A 21,126-nucleotide genomic window follows, 5' to 3' on the forward strand; every position below is an offset into this window, starting at 1 on the left:
CTTGACCCTTATTTAATCTCTTCTCTTTGGCTAATTAAGTTAAATATCGGCTTGTCAAAGCCTTCCTTCAAAATGTTCATTTATTTAAAGAGAGTTGCTCAATTTAATGCTACTCTCTTGCCCATGGTGTGTGCTTACTTACTTCTATGCATTGCATAATGACGAATCACAGAAAACTGGAGGAGTGCTATCCATTTCTGGGATCTTTTTTTCAGAATGCACATTTAAAATGTAAAGTTATAACTGTAGCAAATTAAAAATGGAAAGGGAAAACACATGGCACCCGTCACATATACAGTGATCTTTTATTTGTAGAATCCCATAGTCTTTAATGAGTCATAAATTCCTAACACATTTCTACTGCCTATAACTAAAATACAGTTTTCATTGATATTTAACATTTTCAGACTTTAAGAAGCATAAAGCACATTTAAATGAAAGGCCCTGGATAGCAGTCAACTTCTTTTCTTTACCTGGCTCTTCCTAAATCATCCTGTTCCTACATTTCCTTAATTCTTCTCTCTTGTTCGGTCATCAAAAGCCTGAGGGCACTTACATCAGAGGGGAGAAGGAAGAGGATTTTATGTATTTATCCAGCTGTATTGAGATATAATTGACAAAAATTGTACATATTTGGGTTGCATGACATGATTTTTAAGGTGTATAATGTGATGATTTTATATATAGAGAGAGAGAGAGAGAGAGAGAGAGAAATGATTACCTCAATCAAGTTAAACACATCCATCACCTCATATAGTTAGTTACCTTTTTTTGGTGACAATACCTAAAATCTACTCTCTTAGCAAATTTCAAGTATACAATACAGTGTTATTAAGCTACAGTTATCATGTCATACAGATCCCAAGAACTTATTCATCTTATAACTGAAAGTTTGTGCCCTTTGACCAATATCCCGCATTTCCCGCTCACCCTCCAGCCACTGGCAACCACTGTTCTACTTTCTGGTTCCATGAGTTCAACCTTGTTAGATTCCACATATGAGATCATACAGAATTTTCTTTCTATGTCTGGCTTATTTCATTCAGCATATCTTCCAGGTTCATCCATGTTGTCATAAATGGCATAATTTCTTTCTTTTTGTGGTTGAATAATATTCCATCATACATATGTGATATATCTATATCTATATATATCAATTTTCCTTATTCATTTACCCATTGATGAACTCTTATATTGTTTCTGTGTCTTGGATATTATGAATAATGCTGTAGTGAACATAGGAGTGCAGATATCTTTTTGAGATATTGATTTCATTTCCTTTGGGTATATTCCTATACATGCTTTTGCTTGGTTATATGGTAGTTCTATTTTTAATTTTTTGAGGAGCCTCCATACTGTTTTCCATAGTGGCTGCACCAGTTTTCATTTCCACCAACAGTGTACAAGGATTTCTTTTTCTCCACATCTTCACCAACACTTATAACATCTTGCCTTTTTGATAATAACCATTCTAAGAGATGTGAGGTTTTGCACTGATCATTAGTGATGTTGAGTACCGTTTCATATACCTATTGACCACTGTATGTCTTTGGAATAATGTCTATTTACTTTGCCTATTTTTAAATTGGATTATTTATTATTATTTTTGCTATTGAGTTGTATGACTTCCTTTTATATTTTGGGTATTAACCTCTTATCAGATATGTAGTTTGCAGATATTTTCTTCCATTCCTCAGGTTGCCTTTTCATTTTGTTGATGGTTTCCTTTGCTGTGCAGAAGTTTTTAGTTTAATTTTTTTTTTAGTTTAACTTTTTAATTTCTGCTTGCATTGCCTATGCTTTTGGTGTTATACCCAAAAAATCATTGCCAAGACCAATCTCAAACAGCTTATCCACTATGTTTTCTTCCAGGAATTTTACAGTTGTAGGTCTTACATTTAAGTTTTCAATCCACTTCAAGTTAATTTTTGTATATGATGTGAGATGAGGGTCCAATTTTATTCTTTTGTATTGTAGATATCCAGTTTACCTAAAGCCTTTTATTGAAGAGATAATCCTTTCCCCATTGTGTATTCTTGGCCTCACGGTCAAAGATTGGTTGACCATGTAGCATGGATTTATATCTGGGCTCTCCATTCTGTTCCATCGATGTGTGTGTCTGTTTTTGTGCCAGCACCATACTGTTTCAATTACAATAGCTTTTCTAATTATTAAATTCACTTAGCCAACTTGTAGTACATCATTAGTTTCAGATGTAGTGTTCAATAATTTATCAGTTCCATATAACACCCAGTGCTCATCACATCATGTGCCCTCCTTATTGCCCACCACCCAAATACCCCTTCCCCCCACCTACCTCCCCTCCAGCAACGCTGTTTATTTCCTATACTGAAGAGTCTCTGATGGTTTGTCTCCCTCTCTGATGACTTGCATTCTGTTTTTCTTCCCTTCCCCTATAGTCCTCTGCCCTGTTTCTTATTTTCCACAGATGATAATTGTCTTTCTCTGATTGACTTATTTCGCTCAGCATAATACCTCCAGTTCCATCCAGTCGATGTAAATGGTAAGTATTCATCCTTTCTGATGGCTGAGTAATATTCCATTGTGTGTGTGTATATATATATATCTATATATATATCTATATATCTATCTATCTATCTATATATATATATACCACATCTTTATCCATTCATCTGTCGTTGGACACCTTGGCTCTTTCCACAGTTTGGCTACTGTGGACATTGCTGCTATGAACATTGGGGTGCAGGTGCCCCTTTGGATCACTACATTTGTATCTTTGGGGTAAACACCCAGTAGTGCAATTGCTGGGTTCTAGGGTAGCTCTATTTTTAACTTCTTGAGGAACCTCCGTACTGCATTCCCGAATGACTGCACCAGCTTGTATTTCCACCAACAGTATAAGACATTTCCCCTTTATCCGCATCCCCACCAACATTTGTTGTTTACTGACTTGTTAATTTTAGCCATTCTGACTGGTGTGAGGTGATATCTCATTGTGGTTTTGATTTGTATTTCCCTGATGCCAAGTGATGTGGAGCATTTTTTCATTTGTCTGTTGGTCATTTGTATGTCTTCTTTGGAGAAATGTCTGTTCACATCTTCTGCCCATTTCTTAACTGGATTATTTGTTTTTGGGGTATTGAGTTTGATAAGTTCTTTATAGATCTTCGATACTAGCCCTTTATTTGATATGTCAAGCAAATATATTCTCCCATTCCGTAGGTTGCCTTTTAGTTTTGTTGACTGTTTCCTTTGCTGTGCAGAAGCTTTTTATCTTGATGAAGTCCCAATAGTTCATTTTTGCTTTTGTTTCCCTTGCCTTTGGAGACGTATCTTGAAAGAAGTTGCTGCATCCAAGGTCAAAGAGGTTGCTGCCTGTGTTCTCCTCTAGGATTTTGATGCATTCCTGTATTACATTTAGGTCTTTCATCCGTTTTGAGTTTATCTTTGTATGGTGTGAGAAAAAAGTCTAGTTTCATTCTTCTACATGTGGCTGTTCAATGTTCCCAGCACCATTTATTGAAGAAACTGTCCTTTTTCCATTGGATATTCTTTTCTGTTTTGTCGAAGATTAGTTGACCATAGAATTGAGGGCCCGTTTCTGAGTTCTCTATTCTGTGCCATTGATCTATGTGCCTGTTTTTGTGCCAGTACCATACCTTCTTGAAGATTACAGCTTTGAAATAGAGCTTGAAGTCCAGCATTGTGATGCCACCAGCTTTGGTTTTCTTTTTCAACATTCCTCTGGCTCTTTTGGGTCTTTTCTGGTTCCATACAAATTTTAGGATTATTTGTTTCAGCTCTGTGAAAAATGTTGATGGTATTTTGATAGGGATTGCATTGAGTGTGTAGATTGCTCTGGGTAGCATAGACATTTTTAACAATACTCATTCTACCAATCCATGAGCATGGAATGTTTTTCCATCTCTTTGTGTCTTCCTCAATTTCTTTCATAAGTGTTCTATAGTTTTTATTTTTTTATTTTATTTTTAATTTTTTTTTAAAGATTTTATTTATTTATTCATGAGAGACAGAGTGAGAGAGAGAGAGAGAGAAGCAGGCTCCCAAGGAGCAGGGAGCCCGATGCGGGACTCGATCCCAGGACCCTGGGATCACGACCTGAGCCGAAGGCAGACGCTTAACCATCTGACCACCCAGGCACCCTCTATAGTTTTTAGAGTACAGAACCATTACTTCTTTGGTTAGGTTTATTTCTAGGTATCTAATGGTTTTTGGTGCAATTGTAAATGGGCTCAACTCCTTAATTTCTCTTTGTTCTGTCTCATTGTTAGTGTATAGAAATGCAACTGATTTCTGTGCACTGATTTTATATCCTGCCATGTTACTGAATTCCTGTATGAGTTCTAGCAATTTTGGGGTATAGTCTTTTGGGTTTTCCACATAAAGTATCATGTCATCTGCGAAGAGTGAGAGTTTGACTTCTTCTTTGCTGATTTGAATGCCTTTTATTTATTTTTGTTTTCTGATTGCTGAGGCTAGGACTTCTAGTACTATGTTGAACAATAGTGGTGAGAGTGGGTATCCCTGTCATGTTCCTCACCTTAGGGGAAATGCTCTCAGTTTTTCCCCATTGAGAATGATATTCGTGGTGGGCTTTTCGTATGTGGCCTTTATGATATTAAAGTACATGTTCTCTATCCCTACCCTGTGGAGAATTTTAATCAAGAAAGGATGCTGTATTTTGTCAAATGCTTTTTCTGCATCAATTGAGAGGATCACATGGTTCTTGTCCTTTCTTTTATTAATGTGATGTATCACGTTGATTGATTTGTGAATTTTGAACCACCCTTGCAGCCCAGGAATAAGCCCCCTTTGGTCGTGGTGAATTATCCTCTTAATGTACTGTTGGATGCTATTGGCTAGTATCTTGATGAGAATTTTGGCATCCATGTTCATCAGGGATATTGATCTTTAATTCTCTTTTTTGATGGGGTCTTTTCCTGGTTTGGGGATCAAGTCAATTATTATAGCTTTGTAATATAGTTTGAGATCAGGAAGTGTGATGCCCTTATTTTTGTTCTTTCTCAAGATTATTTTGGTTATTTGGGGTCTTTTGTGGTTTCATGTGAGTTTTAGGATTTTTTTTCTATTTCTGCAAAAATCCTATTGGAATTTTGATAGGGATTGTATTGAATCTGTAGATTGCTTTGGGTAGTATGAACATGTTAGCAATATTCTTCTAATCTGTGAATGTGGAGATCTTTCCATCATTTGTGTTTTCTTCAATTTCTGCCATTAGTATCTTATTGTTTTCAGTATACAGATCTTTCACCTCTTTGGTAACTTTATTCTTAAGTATTTTATTCTTTTTGATGCTATAGTAAATGGGGTTGTTTAAATGGTATGTGTATGAAGGAGAGAGTACAGTGATGTGCTGAACTCTATAAAACTGACAAATGTGTCATTAGCATTTTCCCATCATTTCTTCCTCACTTGCATGCCAGTTCTGTGCTCTCATGGTCTCATGGTACCTCTGATTATCCTAATTTACCAAAGTTCTGCACTTTCTAAAATGCCCCATTTTGGGGGTGCCTGGGTGGCTCAGTCCGTTAAGCCTCTGCCTTCAGCTCAGGTTATGATCTCAGGACCCTGGGATCCAGCCCAGCATTTTTGTCGGGCTCCTCACTCAGTGGGGAGTCTGCTGGAGGATTCTCTCTCTCCCTCTCCCTCTGCCCCTCCCCCTGCTCGTGCTCGCTCTCTCTCAAATAAATAAATAAATAAATAAATAAATAAATAAAATCTTTTTAAAAAATAAAAAAATAAAATGCCCCATTTTAGAAATGCATTCTTCTTCCTGATCATCAAAACACTAATTCTTTCAATAGCTTCTGAGCAGATAAAGTATTAGGAGGAAATTATAAATTTGATATAAAGTGCATGATTAAGGTTTTCACGATAAATTTAGTTCATTTATTCAGTTATGTCAACTCAATAAATATTTATCAGACATTTAAATGCCAGTTCTGCTAAGTATACAAAGAGATCTAAAATTCAGTCTCTGCTTTAAGGAACTCACAGTTTAGAAGAAATGAATGATACACTTAACTTTCCCAAAGATGCTATCCATTTTAATGGAAACGTTGTTTAACAATGTGCTTTAATGGAAACTGCAGTTGTTTTCACAATATGCTTAAAATATCTCAGAGGCTGCCATAGGCAATGAAGGACAGATTTCATCTTATGCCACTCCTCATCTTGAGTCAAACCAGCAATTCTGAATTACATAAAGATCCCAGAATAAACTAGTTAATGCCTCCATGCCCTCACGAATCCTAACGTCTCTGCATAATGCTCCATCCTTGTGCAATTCTTTTCATTCTTCAAAAGTCAGCTCTAATGTCAACACTTGCAACGGAATTTTTATTGTCACTCTTTTCCTAATTGAGCTCCATTTTTGAGCTAAATCTGCACCTTGTGTGTCACACTGTGTTCCCTTTGTTTAAGTTTATCTCCTTTATAAGTCTGTGAGCTCCTTCATGCATAGATTGGGAATTATTCACCTCTCAGGCAGAACCATAAGTAAGGAACTCAACAGGAAAAATTGAATTAAGTTATTGAAAACCTAATATTTCTCTGCTTTCTTAAATAGATGACAGTGAATAAATCTTTTTTTGATAGTTTAGGTTTATCACCACAGATTATGAATTATTATTTTACAATGTTGTTATTTAGTGTTTATCTTTGCTTGCCCTTAAAAAAGATGATCAAAGATTTTGGTTTTATTCTAGGTAGTCTCTGATTTCAATTCTTTTTATTTTTCTCCCTGCATGTCAGTCAGCCACCTCTCTCTAGTTCCTTCTGGTGTCAGTGTACCTGCTTTCAACAGCCCACCTCTTCTCTTTCCCTTCCTTTCAAATGATCACATTCTAATTTCCAGGCTGGGAACTCAGAGTCCTCAGTTTATTAGAATAAAAGAAGGGACTGTGACAGACTCTTCTGCAAATGGCTCAGGCTTAGCTCACAAACTTTGTAATAACTTTTTATTACTATTTTCAAGCTTTTTATACTTACTTTATGTGCAACTGGATCCTAATTGGTGTGGTAACTGGAATTCTGACTTCCATTTAAGCGTGATGTGTTTCTGAATTTTTACAGCTAACCACCCCATTTTATTTTTATTTATTTATTTATTTAATTTATTTTTTAAGTAGGCTCTACACCTACAGTGGAGCCCAATGTGGGACTTGAACTCACGATCCTGAGATCAAGACCTGAGCACAAGCCCTGAACTGAGATCAAGAGTTGGACACCTAACCTACTGAGCCACCCAGATGCTTTTTTAGTTTATTTATTTTTTTTAATAATCTCTACATCCAATGTGGGGCTTGAACTCATGACCCCAAGATCAAGAGTCATATGCCCTTCTGACTGAGCCAGCTAGGTGCTCCCTATCCATCCCACTTTCTTTTAATTAAAGATTTTATTTATTTATTTATTTATTTAGAGAGAGTGGGGGTGGGGCAGAGGGAGAGAGAGAGAGAATCTGTAGCAGACTCTGCACTAGCACAGAGCCTGATGGAGTGCTCTATCTCACAACACTGAGATCACACCTGAGCTGAAACCAAGAGTTGGACACTCAACCATTCAACCGCCTGAGCCACCCAGGCACCCCTCCATCCCACTTTTAAATCTCATTCAGGTACATAACACAAGAGTTCTATAACTATCATGTTTAACATACATTTCTCTGAAATTGACATATTAACATCTGGATCTTTTGTAAAATAAAAAAAAACTGACAATGTAGGAAGACTTTTAAAATAGAATTCCACACATAATTTAAAATTTTTCTTATTTGAGTTTTGGACATTTAAGGATATTTTAGAACCTACTTTCATCCTTTTGGATGTAACGTTGTAATGATAATAAGTAATATGTAAGGATAACAGGCACATTTTTTTGAGCACTTTGTATACATTAGGCACTGTGCTAAACACGCAGATTACCTCATTTAATCTTCATAATCCTAAAGGCAAATGTTACTATCTCTATTTTATAAAAGGGACAACTAGACTTAGAAATTAAAATCTTCTATCAGTTTAAGCACAGGAGATAGAATCTATATTCAGAATCTTGGAAACTTAAAAAATATTTTCATCTCTCTACTTATGCTTTGCCCACCATTCCAATAATATTTTGGTGGGGCACCAGTTTTACTGTTAGCATATTATTCATATACCATACAATTCAACCTAAGCAGTGACTCACCCATTTTTTCCCCCAATGGCAGGCCAACCCCATCACTAGGCAACCACTAATTTACCTTCTATCTCCGTAAATTTGCTTCTTCTGGACATTTCATATAAATAGAATCATATAATATGTGGTTTTTGCTTCTAGCTTCTTTCACTTAACATAATGTTTAGGTTTGCAAGGCTCATCCCTGTGGTAGTATTTACCAGTACTTCATTCCTTTTTATCGCTTAAAATATTCCATTGTATGGATATACCACATTTTATTTATGCTTTCATCATTTGATGGGCATTTGGATTGTTTCCACTTTTTGGCTACTATGAACAATGGTGCTATAGACCATAACATTTGTAAAAACATTTACAAATATTTGGGAGGATCAGTGGAAAAAAATTAGTAGGAGTTCTGAAACCTAGATGTTACAGTAGCTTTTGTAGTAATTCTATACTTATTAAAGGAGATTTAACTAAAATTCCTTGAACCTTAAACACTCAATGATTTTGTATTTTATCTTTTTCAAGTGTTTGGCCTAAGATCTAAGCCCTGTAGCAGAAGAAACATTAAATCATTAGAACTATAAGTTATACATTGCAGCTAGGAAGTGCACTCAATATTGTAATCCATTTTAACCTTAAATCTTTTTATTTTTTAACTTAGTTTATTCTGCAGTTTGGAGAATACTTTAAAACTCAATTTTACATGATCCTCTTTGAAGAAAAGATGCTCTCCAATGTACCAAGTGATAAAAATTCTAGTAACAAACAAAAAAATAATCTGAAAATTCTGGAGTACTGAGGAAACATTTTCATATTTCCTCCCTGTTTTTTGTCTATTTCTGGGAGGGAATAGACAATTTCTAAAATCTTATCATTTGTTACTGCAACCTAAAATCCATCTTGCGGGGCGCCTGGGTGGCTCAGTCGGTTAAGCCTCTGCCTTCTGCTCAGGTCATGATCCCAGGGGTTTCCCTGCTCAGCACGGAGTCTGCTTCTCCCTCTGCCCTTCCCCCTGCTTGTGCTCCCTCTCCCTCGCTCTCAAATAAATAAATAAAATCTTAAAAAAATACAATTCATCTTGCTTCCCCTTTATAATAAAGGCGATCTTTAAAGAGGATTTGAGAAAATCCTAGTTGACCATTTTGACACGCTTGAAAGCTGGAGCAAACATCTTTTGACCACTCTTTTGGGATTTGTTTTTTTCATTCGCGGTCGTGGGAGGGAAGCTTCGAGTGAAAAATCTGGTAACTAGTTAGCAATTTGGTACCTACTAGTCAAAATGGAAATGATTCTGATGCCAACGGCGAATAACATACAGAAATATATATATATCCAGAAACTGTTCTAAGAAATTCCGTATTTGGCGAAAGACTGCTACACGTGGGAAAACTTTTTTTTTTTTTTAAGGTTTTATTTATTTATTTGACAGAGAGATACACAGCGAGAGAAGGAACACAAGCAGGGGGAGTGGGAGGGGGAGAGGGAGAAGCAGGCTTCCCGCTGAGCAGGGAGCCCGATGCGGGGCTCGATCCCAGGACCCTGGGATCATGACCTGAACCAAAGGCAGATGCTTAATGACTGAGCCACCCAGGCACCCCTACATAGATTAACTTTTTATTTTATTTTATTTTTTAAAGAATTTATTTATTTATTTGACAGAGAGACAGTGAGAGAGGGAACACAAGCAGGGGGAGTGGAAAGGGAGAAGCAGGCTTCCTGCTGAGCAGGGAGCCCAACGTGGCGCTCGATCCCAGGACCCTGGGATCATGACCTGAGCCGAAGGCAGACGCTTAACGACTGAGCCACCCAGGCGCGCCCACGTGGGAAAACTTAAAACCAAGAAAGTGATCCTTCACCAATTCGGACTCACGCCCCCAACCTTGCCCGTGACGCAGGGCTTTCTTGTTTGTCTCCTTGGAAACCGCAGCCTGACAGGTCCTCTGCAGATTCCAGGAAGAGCTTGTTTAAGGGGGGAGGGGCAGGTGTTCTCAGGTTGTCGTCTGCGCCTGCGCTGGTCCATCGCGCGCTCGTAGTAAGAGAGGCCCGGATGGAGGACGTGGAGGCGCGCCGTTGCTATGGCAGCCGGGTTCTCTGCGCCGTGGGAGCCGGTGCTGGGGTCTCCCTCGCCTCACTGTCAGAGCTTAGAAAGAGGAAGAGAGGAGAACTTCCCCGGCCATCTCTGTGACCCCAGCCGCTGCATCTTACACAGGCAGGAGGGGATACAGAGGGAGAGAAGGGAAGGATGGTGTGGAGATACTTATGGTGGGAGAGAGGATACGGGGGTAAAACGTGTGGGACAACTGGGAGGAAAGGTGGTTAGAAGAGAGGAAGAGCCTTCCTGTTGGCGCCTGATCCTGCCGAGTGCGGGTTCCACGGAACCTGCGGGGATGTCTGGCAACACCTCGCTTGGTTTGTACGAGGGAAACCCGTCTGAGCGTAGCTTAGTCTCTCATTTGTATCATTTTCTTTCCCCTCTCAACGTTCTCATCCCTGGGAGAAAAAAGTCACTCCTGAAGTGGTAGCTTCCATGAAGAGGCTCAGGTATTCATTTAGTTGATGGTACCTGGGGACCCTGGATACAAATTAAAGTTATCACCTAATGTGTGTAACATATCATTGTCATACTTTGTGACGGAGTATGAATTTAAAATTTTTTTACTCATAGGATTTCGGTTTGGAAAAATGCAGCAAGAAGAATGGGCCAGATGGTCTCATGATGCTATTAAGGGTTAGCTTTTGCTTTAGTACTTATTTTGTATTAAAACAGGTTCTCTTTGAGTTTGTTTGTTTGTTTGTTTAATTCTCTTAGATTTTAAACAAGCCTATGTTCAAAAGGCTACGAGATAAGACTGGAGTCAAGGAATTAGATTAAACTATTTTCAAATGTCTGAATCCTGAAAGAAAGTTGTCAAAAGTGTATAAATACAGACTCGGCTTAGACTCACACTAAAAGATCTGCAGTCACATACCCGCATGGGATTTAACAGACACCCAGGGGGAAGGAATTAATTTGTCTCTTACTACAGTTAACCTATTAAGAGGGTGGTTCTGATCTAAGCCACTTACATAGATTTTTACTGATGATAAACATTGAAATTTAAATGTGTGAAACTCACAGGAGTGTTAGGTGATTCATTTTGTGTAAGATATATTTTTGTTCCAGCATGATGACTGTGTACCATATGGCCAGTACCCTGGGGATGATGATTAAAAGAACTGAAGGGGATTGAATATCCTGTGACGCATTTGAAAAAGGCTTAAGGGACTTGGTAACAAGAGTTTATGATTTATGTTCTTTGTTTACTTGGCAACCAGCCATGAGGTTTTTGAAGGTACAGGAGAAGGCGGCAGTACAAATTTAATGCATTTACTTCTCAGAGTCACTGCAGCTGAGGCTTTTCCTCTTTTTAATTATGGCATAATCGTATGATTTAATAACACCTAATATGTTTGATTTGTAATCATTTTATTTTTATTTATTATGCTGATATTTTGGCGTTAAATTTGAGTTTTCACATGGATGAGAGTCTTTGTAAATAATAAAGGCATAGCTAACAAAAGTCCTCAGGCAACTATTTATTTACAAATTCAGAACTATGTTTATCAAAAAAGTTAAAGGAGAACACTGAAGAGTTCCATAGAAATCTTATTCTAATAATTAGTTATGTAACCTTAACATCTTAGAATTATAAATTCCAGGATCCCTGGTCTGAAAAGAAAGCTGATTATCCTAAGGCACTTGTGACTGTGAAAAACAGTATTATTTATGTAAGTATTTTGGATCACAATGAGTTTGTTTGTACTACATCATCCATGGTGCCCTTACTTTTAATTAGTAGTTAGACATAACGGTTGATGTGATTTAGCCTGTCTTGCAGCTATAGGCAGTGGTAAATAAACTCACTCTGTAGTATTGATTTGGTTTCTCTAGGTTACCTCAAAGTATTATTGCTCTCAACCTTTGCTTTACAAAGTTTTGAAACCTTACTTTGAGTTCTTTAAGAAAGTACATTTTGTATTCTTAGTATACAAGACATAAATATCTAGAAGGAATTATAATCCAACTAATACATTGGAAATAGTTATAATTATTCAGTTGAATAATTAGGTTGAATGATTAACATTCGTGTACATAAAACTAACTTTGGCTTGAGTGGAGGAAGGGTACCAATACCAAGCACTATTCTGAGAAAAGATGACATTTAAGTGATCCAGATAAGAATTTTTTAAGTCTTGGATTTAATTATTCAGGCACTGATCATTTGTTTTAGATTAAGCTTATCATGATACTATGCATTCCTTTTAAATTCTCTTGCTTTTCATGAGTTGGCAGTTATTTGCTAATTTGCAGCTTATAAAAAGTTTAAAATAAATCTTAAGGGTCCTCTAGCTCAACAGTTTTGCTCTAAGGCTCTTTGTGTTGACAAGGAATGCAACACTTCTAATAAGCAGCTCACTTCGTTTCAGGACAAGTTTAAAATCTAAATTCTGTTTTATTTTTATTTTTTTCATTTTATTATTATTTTTTAAAAGATTTTATTTATTTATTTGAGAGAGAGAGAGAGCACAAGTGGGGTGAGGGGCAGAGGGAGAGGCAGACTCCCCACTGAACAGGGAGCCTGATGTGGGGCTTGATCCTGGGACTCCAGGATCATGACCTGAGCTGAAGGCAGACTCCCAACCAACTCAGCTACTCAGGTGCCCCATTTTATAATTTTTTAAAAAGATTTTATTTATTTATTTAAGAGAGAAAAAAGAGAGAAAGCATGAGCATGGGGAGGGAGGGAGAAGCAGACTCCCTGCTGAGCAGGGAGCCTGTAGCGGGGCTGGATCCCAGGACCTTGAGATCATGACCTGAGCTGAAGGCAGACGCTTAACCGACTGAGCCACCCAGGCGCCCCTGTAAATTCTGTTTTAAATTGCCAAAATTTGTCCCTGGGTTTCCAGCCTTTAACAGTAGTTTTACCATTTGAAGGTATCCTCCTTTACCTAGCAGTCATTTAAATAATGTAAAGCAGGGCGCCTGGGTGGCTCAGTCTGTTAAGCATCTGCCTTTGGCTTGGGTCCTGATCTCAGGGTCCTGGGATGGAGGCCCACATTGGACTCCCTGCTCAGTGGGGAGTCTGCTTCTTCCCTCTCCCTCTCCCTCTGTGCTCTCTCTATTTCTCTCTCTCTCTCTCAAATAAATAAAATCTTAAAAAAAAATAATTTAAAGCAGTTATCTTCTCTTCTTTAGGATAATATTCCCAGGGTTTTCAGGTATTACGCAGAGTCTGGTTCTAAGGTATTTTACTCTCATAGCCTCCCTTCTTCCCTTCTTTCTCTTTTATCCCCCATTCTCCTGGTTTGCTAGCCTCTGAATGTGTTCAAGCTTGTCTTTTGACCTTTAAATTGTAGCACAGGAAACTGGATACAGTGCTTCCCACTTTCTGTATGTCTCACCCATAGCCTTAGCTTGGAGTTTATTTACATTTTAGGTGTCCTCGTCATTCTTTTAACTCATTTGAACCTTCTGTTCACTAAAACCTGTTACAATGTTTTTCATACACAGTAGTGAAAAGCCTCATCTCTTTACTTAGCTAGTGCTTGTGCAGCTAGTGGAAAGATGTTCTCCCACGTGCTTTCACTATTATTTGATGGTGAACAATGGAAGGAAAATAATGTATATCTCCCTTCAGTAAAAATGGCACCAGGTTAGGTAGTCTAGCCAAAGGTTTGCGGATAGTACAGTGAAGCCAATGGCCAAAACAAAGTTTGTGGATAATTTATTAATTCAGACAAAATATCTCTCATTTTCCATCCTAAATAATGTGCTCTTGAGATCTGTACTTTCTGCCTCCAAAAAAGGTTTTAGGTAACTTATTCTTGGTGTAGGAGCAAGAGAAGGCTCTGAGGTATAGAAACAGGTATACAAATAGGGTCCCAGGTGTTTGAGACCCTGAAGATGAGATTTCTATAGCTCTTTTGAGACTGAATCTAAAAAACTACGCACATTTAGAAAGCATTGCTCTTTTGTTTTTGTTTAAGTTAATGGTGGAAAATGTGCAGATTATTGCTATATATTTCTACCTTTGGCTGCTTTTTGACAGTTGGATCCACATAAACAATTTTCCCTCAGCCTTTTTTCTGAACAGATAATCTGACGTCAGATTGACCCCTTAGCACTCCTTCAAGATTCTTCTTCAGGAACACATTATGTTCAGGCCTCTCTGGACAATTCCATGCACTTCCATGTTTGTTTGCTCTTTCTCATGTGTTCTCTTTGTCTAAAATAACTAATAAACTCTTGTACTCAGTATTCAAAGCCCATCTCAGCTTTCCTTGGTGTTTCCTACTTTAGACTGAGTTAATTGCTTTTTTATTCTTCCTCCCAATGTTCTATATGTATATCTATCTATCTATCTTTATTCCATTTACATACATTTTTAACTTGTTTTTATCTACATTTTAAATCTATGGGTTTTGTTTATTCTGTACCATACGGGAAATACCTCAAGGGCATAGGCCTATTTTATAATCTTCATAGGAATGTATATAGGAATATTGTAGTGTTTAACAAATGTTTGTCAAAACTGTAATATATATATATACACACACATATATATGGTATGCTCACCCACATATACATACACATATACAAACACATTATAGGTACAGATTTATTTGCTTCTTTTGTTTGAAAAATTATACACAAAACAATTATCAGAGCTAGGAACTGACCTCAACTTGTAGATAACTTTAGAATTGTTTTCTTAAAAATGACTGAATTTATACATCATTTTCACAAACACTTACTAACTTTCATCTGACATCCCTATTTATTTGTCACTGTTTCCAGATAGTTTTAGGCATCACATTTTGTTATTTTTGGTGAAAAATATATCTCATTTAGAATTGAAAACAGTTTGGCTTTTGTGGAAATTAGCATTTACAATAGTTGAGAATCAACTTTACTTAGTTGGAAAGCTCTCAGATCACAAATTATAATTATGCCATATAAACTACTAGAAGGATTAAAAAACTGAGGATGGGAATTGATATTCAGGTTTCCTCCATTATTTGAAAGTTTACTTTTTTAAAGACCCACATCAGTACCTGTTTTTGCTCACTGAAAGAAATCTGAAGAGGATTTTTGCTTTTATGAAGCAGTAATTGCTTCCTTGCTTTATGCCATTTTAGCTTTTAAAAGGTTTCATAGGAATGCTCTACTTTCATAGAGCAGAGGAAACCTGTATTTGTTTTTATTTGAGCATAAAAACGTGAATGAGTGTGACTTACAAGCTGAGTCATCTGCTCTGATCTGGGCAAAGCGTTTCAATGATTGGCAGGGGATGTAGAAAATCCTGCTCTAAGCCTCAGATAATCTTCTTATCCACCTTTTTTTAGTCTCCTTGTAAATGAGGGTTTCAGGAATGGGGGGGGGTGGAGATGGTGGTTAAGAGCAGTACATCTAGAAAATGTCTGGCCATTGTTGGTCTCTCTTTTAGGGTATACAGATATATGTTTATTCTGAACATTCCATGTTTTGTGTTTCTGTGTGTTGATTAGCTTATCATATTAATCTCCATACTCCTTACTCCCCCTAAAGGTGACATAACATATACCTTATCTTTTTAAATCTTCTAGCATTATTCTTTAACAAACGGAAAATGGATGAAAATAAAGATATGGACTCAAAAGAAAGTGGAGAATATGAAGACGACTTTGAAAAGGACCTGGAATGGTTAATTAATGAAAAAGAAAAAAGTGGTGCCAGCATAATAGAGGTATAAATAAATTGCCAACAGCATTCATAATAATATCATTAACAAAGTGCTTTGTAATTCTTGAAGAGTTTTGCATATATTATGTCATCTAAACCTCACAAAATCCCTTTGATAAAAGTAGAACAAGTATCATTATTTCCACCTTAGAGATGAGAAAATTGAGGCATAAAGAGTTTATATATTGTGTCCTAAGGTGAGGGCTAATTAGTGAGAAAACAGGGATTAAGTTAGCACTTAATAAAATTTAAATTATAATGAAAAGTTATAATTTATATAATATAAATAAATATGATTTATTGTACCAAAAATAAAAACAAGTACAGTTAATTTCTACTTTATATAAACTTGGGTAAAATGGGGTTATACTTTTAATATAAATGAAAAGGTGGTTATACTTTTAATATAATGGGGTTATACTTTTAATATAAATGAAAATAAAGCAAATTCTCAAAAGACATGGTCTTTCAGCTAATATTTGAAACCTTAAGACTGAATTAGTTCTTTAGGGGAATGAATATAGAGAAGAATGTAGCGTCAAAACAGTCATAGGACTACCTTTAGGAAAAAGTGAATTGCTAGATTTGCTTATCAGACATCTAGCAATGCTGTGCAGATTAGGAAAACGTGGATCCATTAAATATTATCATATACTGTTTATCAGACACATAGAATGGAAATCCAGGAAAATGAACCAATTCCTGGATCACAGTTTTTTTCTCTCTTTATATTTATTTATATACATGTATATGGTGTGTATGTGTATCTGTACATAATCTGTGTGCATATATATGTGTGTGTGTATATATATTAATATGTGTATATATGCTTATGTATATATGTATGAAATTAGAGTCAATATATAGGAAAGTAATGAAGAAAAGATGTAAGACTCATATAAGAATAGGTGACTTTAGAAGGACTAAGAGCTCAGTAATTACACCAGAAGTCAGATTGAAGAAGGTTAAGGAAGAGAGTATAAAAGAAGACAGCAAGTCTTACATCACAGATTTCTCTTAGTTCCGTTTTGCTTTCTTATGCAATGGAGAGGACAAATGGGATTATATTTGAAAAAGGCAACAGAGTAAAAAGTCAAGATTTTTCTAAGATGGCCTTTAAATGGGAGTTTTATGCATCTTTAACAGAAAAATAATCAGAATGAGTACAGGCAGAGATACCCAGAGTGATAAGGTTGAACCAAAGTTTCATTACTGGAGGGGTGTGAGATCCAGAGCAGAGTGCTAGAATTAGAGAAGTGATGATCATGATTCATTGTCTCATTTCTCAATTCACTTAGAAAATATTATAATCACCTGCCATGTATCAGAGGCTGTTCTGGGTGCTAGGGATAAAGCAGTGATCAAAACAGAGTGCTCTCATCAATCTTACCTATTCCAGTGGGTGATTATAAAGCATGTCTTCCTTTGAGGCTGGCAGGAAAATTGGATGACAGAGAAAGAGATAGGGTGAGGGCTGGGGGAAAATTTCATTGTAAGAAGTGGTAGTTTTATCGCAGAGGGCTTTTTATTTTTATTTATTCGACTTCTTTTGCAGTGGGTTTTAAAAAGTGAAAGTCAAAGAATAATTAGGAAACCGATACTGTCGGAATGAACCAGAGAGTCAAATATGGCTTAAAAAAACCAATTTCAATGCAGAAATCTTAGTTTAATCTTACTTATTTGTTAGACTTTTAATGGGCCAGGTTAATTTGCTTATCAGACATCTAGCAGTGCTGTGCAGGTTAGGAAGAGGTGGCTATCAGAAAAGATGACCTTTGAGCAAGTAAAAGAGGAAGAGAATTTTAAGGGGTTGAAGAGAGCAGCAAGTAGTACCTCCCATAGAATTGTTTTAGGAGGAAGAGAGTTGTCTGAGAAAAAGAAAAAAATATTGCAAGGTAAAGGGTTTGTTTGGTCGGTGAGTATGTTTGTATGTAGGAGAGATGTTAGGTAGGAAGCCTTTAATTAGAAACAGCAGATGTAGCGTAGGGTTTTGTGATGCGATAATATTGGTCTATGTGGAATTGTTCATTGGTTCATGTGGAATTACACTTTTTTAAAAAAGATATTATTTGAGAGGGAGAGAGAGAGAGAGAAAGGAGTTATGCTTTTTTAATGTAAAACCAAATTATATCATGGTGTTTAGCATAGATTATTGGGACCTCTGAGGATAGTTGAGGAAGGAAAATGTCACCCAGAGATGAAAATTAGCCTGGAATTTGGATATAGATCCTACAGAAAGTAGCAGCAATAATAATCTGAAAAGATTATAAGAACCTCAAAATGATTAGAACTTGACCAAAGACTGATGTTGTAATGATTCTGGAGAGAAAGATACTTTTTTGAAGAATAGAAATATTATAAGGAGAAAACATTAAAAAATTTTTCTTCTGAAAATTTAAAGGGAGGAAAACTTTATAGAGGAAGAATGTCGAAATAATAATGTCTTATTTGTAGTTACCCTTTCATCCATTAGCATGAACATTTAAAAAAATATTAATATAGCACTTAGCAATATCAAATTCAGATTTAGGGTTAAATTTTTCCCAAAGTGCTGATGTCACATGTATTTCCCTTGGGGTGCTCATAAATGTGAATTAGAATATTAAGAGCAAAGTACAAAATAAAAAACATGTACATTTTCCCATTCATAAAATATATTGCATGAATATGAAATTCATTTTGGATCATCTACATATAAGTGGACAAAGAGTCTCAATTTTTACTCAAGAAAACTTCATATTTTTTTTAGATGGCTTGTGGGAATGAAGAGAATATTAACCAAGAATTAGAAGACAATGAAACAGAAATAGAACACACCAAACAACATTCTGATCCTGACAAATCTTTGAAGGATGAGCTTTCACCAAGAAGAAATGACTTCATTTCTGTACCAAGTATCCAACCTTTGGATCCCGTATCAGATTCAGATAGTGAAAACTCTTCCCAGGAATCCAAAGTGGAAAGCCAGAGAGACCTGGAAGAGGAAGAGGATGAGGAAGTAAGGAGATATATTATGGAGAAAATTATACAAGCCAACAAGATTCTACAGAATCAAGAACCTGTGAATGATAAAAGGGAGCGAAAACTTAAGTTCAAAGATAAATTAGTTGATCTGGAAGTTCCTCCACTGGAAGACACTGATACTCCCAAAAATTATTTTGAAAATGAAAGTAGTATGTCAGGAAAACTGTCACAGTTATGTATTTCCAATGAATTTGGACAAGAAAATGTGCTCCTGTCACTAACTGATGGAAACTGTGAAGAAAACAAGGATAGGAAAATACTAGTAGAGAAAGATGGAAAGTTTGAACTTCTGAATTTACAAGACATTGAGAGTCAGGGGTTTTTGCCCCCCATTAATGCTAATAGTACAGAAAATGAACCTCACCAGTTGTCACCCAGATCTTCCAACTCAAATGTCAATGGGGCTAAGAAAGAAGAGCCTATAGCAAAGATTCATGCTATTGCTTACTCATCAACAGAAGAGCCACTGGCTTATATCCCTCAGCCGCCACCCAACCCCAAGACTCGTCCAAGCTCTGCTGTCAACTCAGATCAAAGTAAGGGGAATAGAAAAGCTAATCACAGGACACAGTCTGCAAATATATCTGCAGTGACCTCAACATATAGTCTTTCCCCTCGACAGAAAGAACTGCAAAAACGGCTAGAACAAAAGAGAGAAAAGCTAAAGAGAGAGGTGAGAACCTAAGGGTGCATCATACTAAAAGCAGAATATATTTTCATGTTTTAGAAATGCAGTAGGAATTAGAATGGTTCCTCAAACTATTGGATATATTTGTTTGCTTGTTTTGTTTTTCTATTGTTAGATTAAGTGGTTAAATATTAAGAATGCATATTTATGGGATAAACATCATGATTATCTTGGTCCTGTCTTGTAAGGTTCACAAAACATCGTAATGAATGACTTGTGTTAGAGGTAGAGATCTCAGTGAGGACATCATCTGGTCCTTTCATTTTAAAGATGAGGCTCAGAGAAGTGACTGCTGAAAGTAGCCTTGGTGTGATAAGGTGAAAATCAGATGTCAGGTGGAAAAATGAAGGCAGAAATTTGGTCGGATTTGGGAGGCAATAGGTAGATTTGAATTATAATTCTTTGATTTACGTGTGTGTGTGTTTTCACATATCTTCCATACCTACAATTCCTTGATTTCAGGGATTTTAGTTTTAGATTAAGAATAGAGCCTAATAACCTTAACGAAGTATTTCCAAAGTGCCATATGGAATCCCAGATGATGATGATGATGATGAAGGTTTTGTTCTGTTGATCGAGAAGAGGCTGTGAAGTAACCAAAGCATTTTTATTTGAGCTTTTAGGTAAGATTGCAATCCAGGAGACACAGTGTCAACCTCAATCAAAAGTGTACTCTGAATAGTGAGCAGGGAGTGCAGGCCTATAAAGGCAAAACCCACAAGGTTACACAACTTGTTTTGAAAGAGTTTAAACTATCTAATACACATTGGCTATGTAGCTAACAGGTGTTACATTATTTCAGTCCAAAGTACCAGGTGGTGGTGGGGGGGGGGGTGCAAATGACAAGCTGCAGTTGACAAAAGTCAACAGTTTATGGTAGGCTGAGAATTGAAACAGGAGACTTGAAATAGACATGCATAGGCCCTACTTCCTCAATGTTCTTTCAACTCTGTTTTGAGTGGCTCTCTTAGCAATGCTTACTTCATTTTGAATCTTCTTTCAAATTTCCCCCTCCTCATCAAGATCTTTCTAGTAAGAAAGCACCAGCGACAAATTTTTATGATCATGCAATCTCATTTCATTGTCAGACTGGTTGGCACTGGCAACTTGCAACTTGCTCAGGCCCCATCATGTCTCCCAGAGGGCGGAGTCTCATAGTGGTTGATACTTGATATGTTCAATAAGCATGCTAGATGAAGGTCTTACAACTACATTTGAGTAACATGGAGGTTTGAGGAAATAAGATTTAGAATTCAATTAGGTTCTCTTTTCACTCAAAGGGTAGACCTGATGAATGGCTTTGAGTCTTTGAACAAACATCTGAGTTCTGACAGGATTTGAAACATTGGCCATGAAAAGCATTAACAGTGTGATAATAATGAATACAGAAGAAATTAAAACAATGATAAGTAAGATAATTTGTAGCCCAGATCTTAAAATGGTCCCAATTCTGGTCAGG

At 36.7% G+C, this 21,126-nt stretch overlaps 1 protein-coding gene across 9 annotated transcripts in view; it reads left to right on the forward strand.

Annotated features, from left to right (window-relative positions):
* Window positions 1–9,896: 9,896 nt before the first annotated feature.
* Window positions 9,897–21,126, forward strand: part of CCDC181 (coiled-coil domain containing 181) — a 42,256-nt gene continuing 31,026 nt past the window's right edge. For 3 of the 9 annotated variants that reach the window (XM_035010879.1, XM_035010872.1, XM_035010881.1), the window contains exons 1-3: window positions 10,412–11,961; window positions 15,820–15,959; window positions 18,705–19,652. In XM_035010879.1, coding sequence (XP_034866770.1) covers window positions 15,843–15,959; window positions 18,705–19,652 — 1,065 coding nt within the window. In that variant the 5' untranslated portion in view covers window positions 10,412–11,961; window positions 15,820–15,842. The other 6 variants (XM_035010877.1, XM_035010873.1, XM_035010875.1 and 3 more) reach the window with 6 other exon arrangements.

This window comes from Mirounga leonina, unplaced genomic scaffold, assembly GCF_011800145.1.
Source record: "Mirounga leonina isolate KUSES-001 unplaced genomic scaffold, KU_Mleo_1.0 Mir_154, whole genome shotgun sequence".
NCBI classification, from domain to species: domain Eukaryota; kingdom Metazoa; phylum Chordata; class Mammalia; order Carnivora; family Phocidae; genus Mirounga; species Mirounga leonina.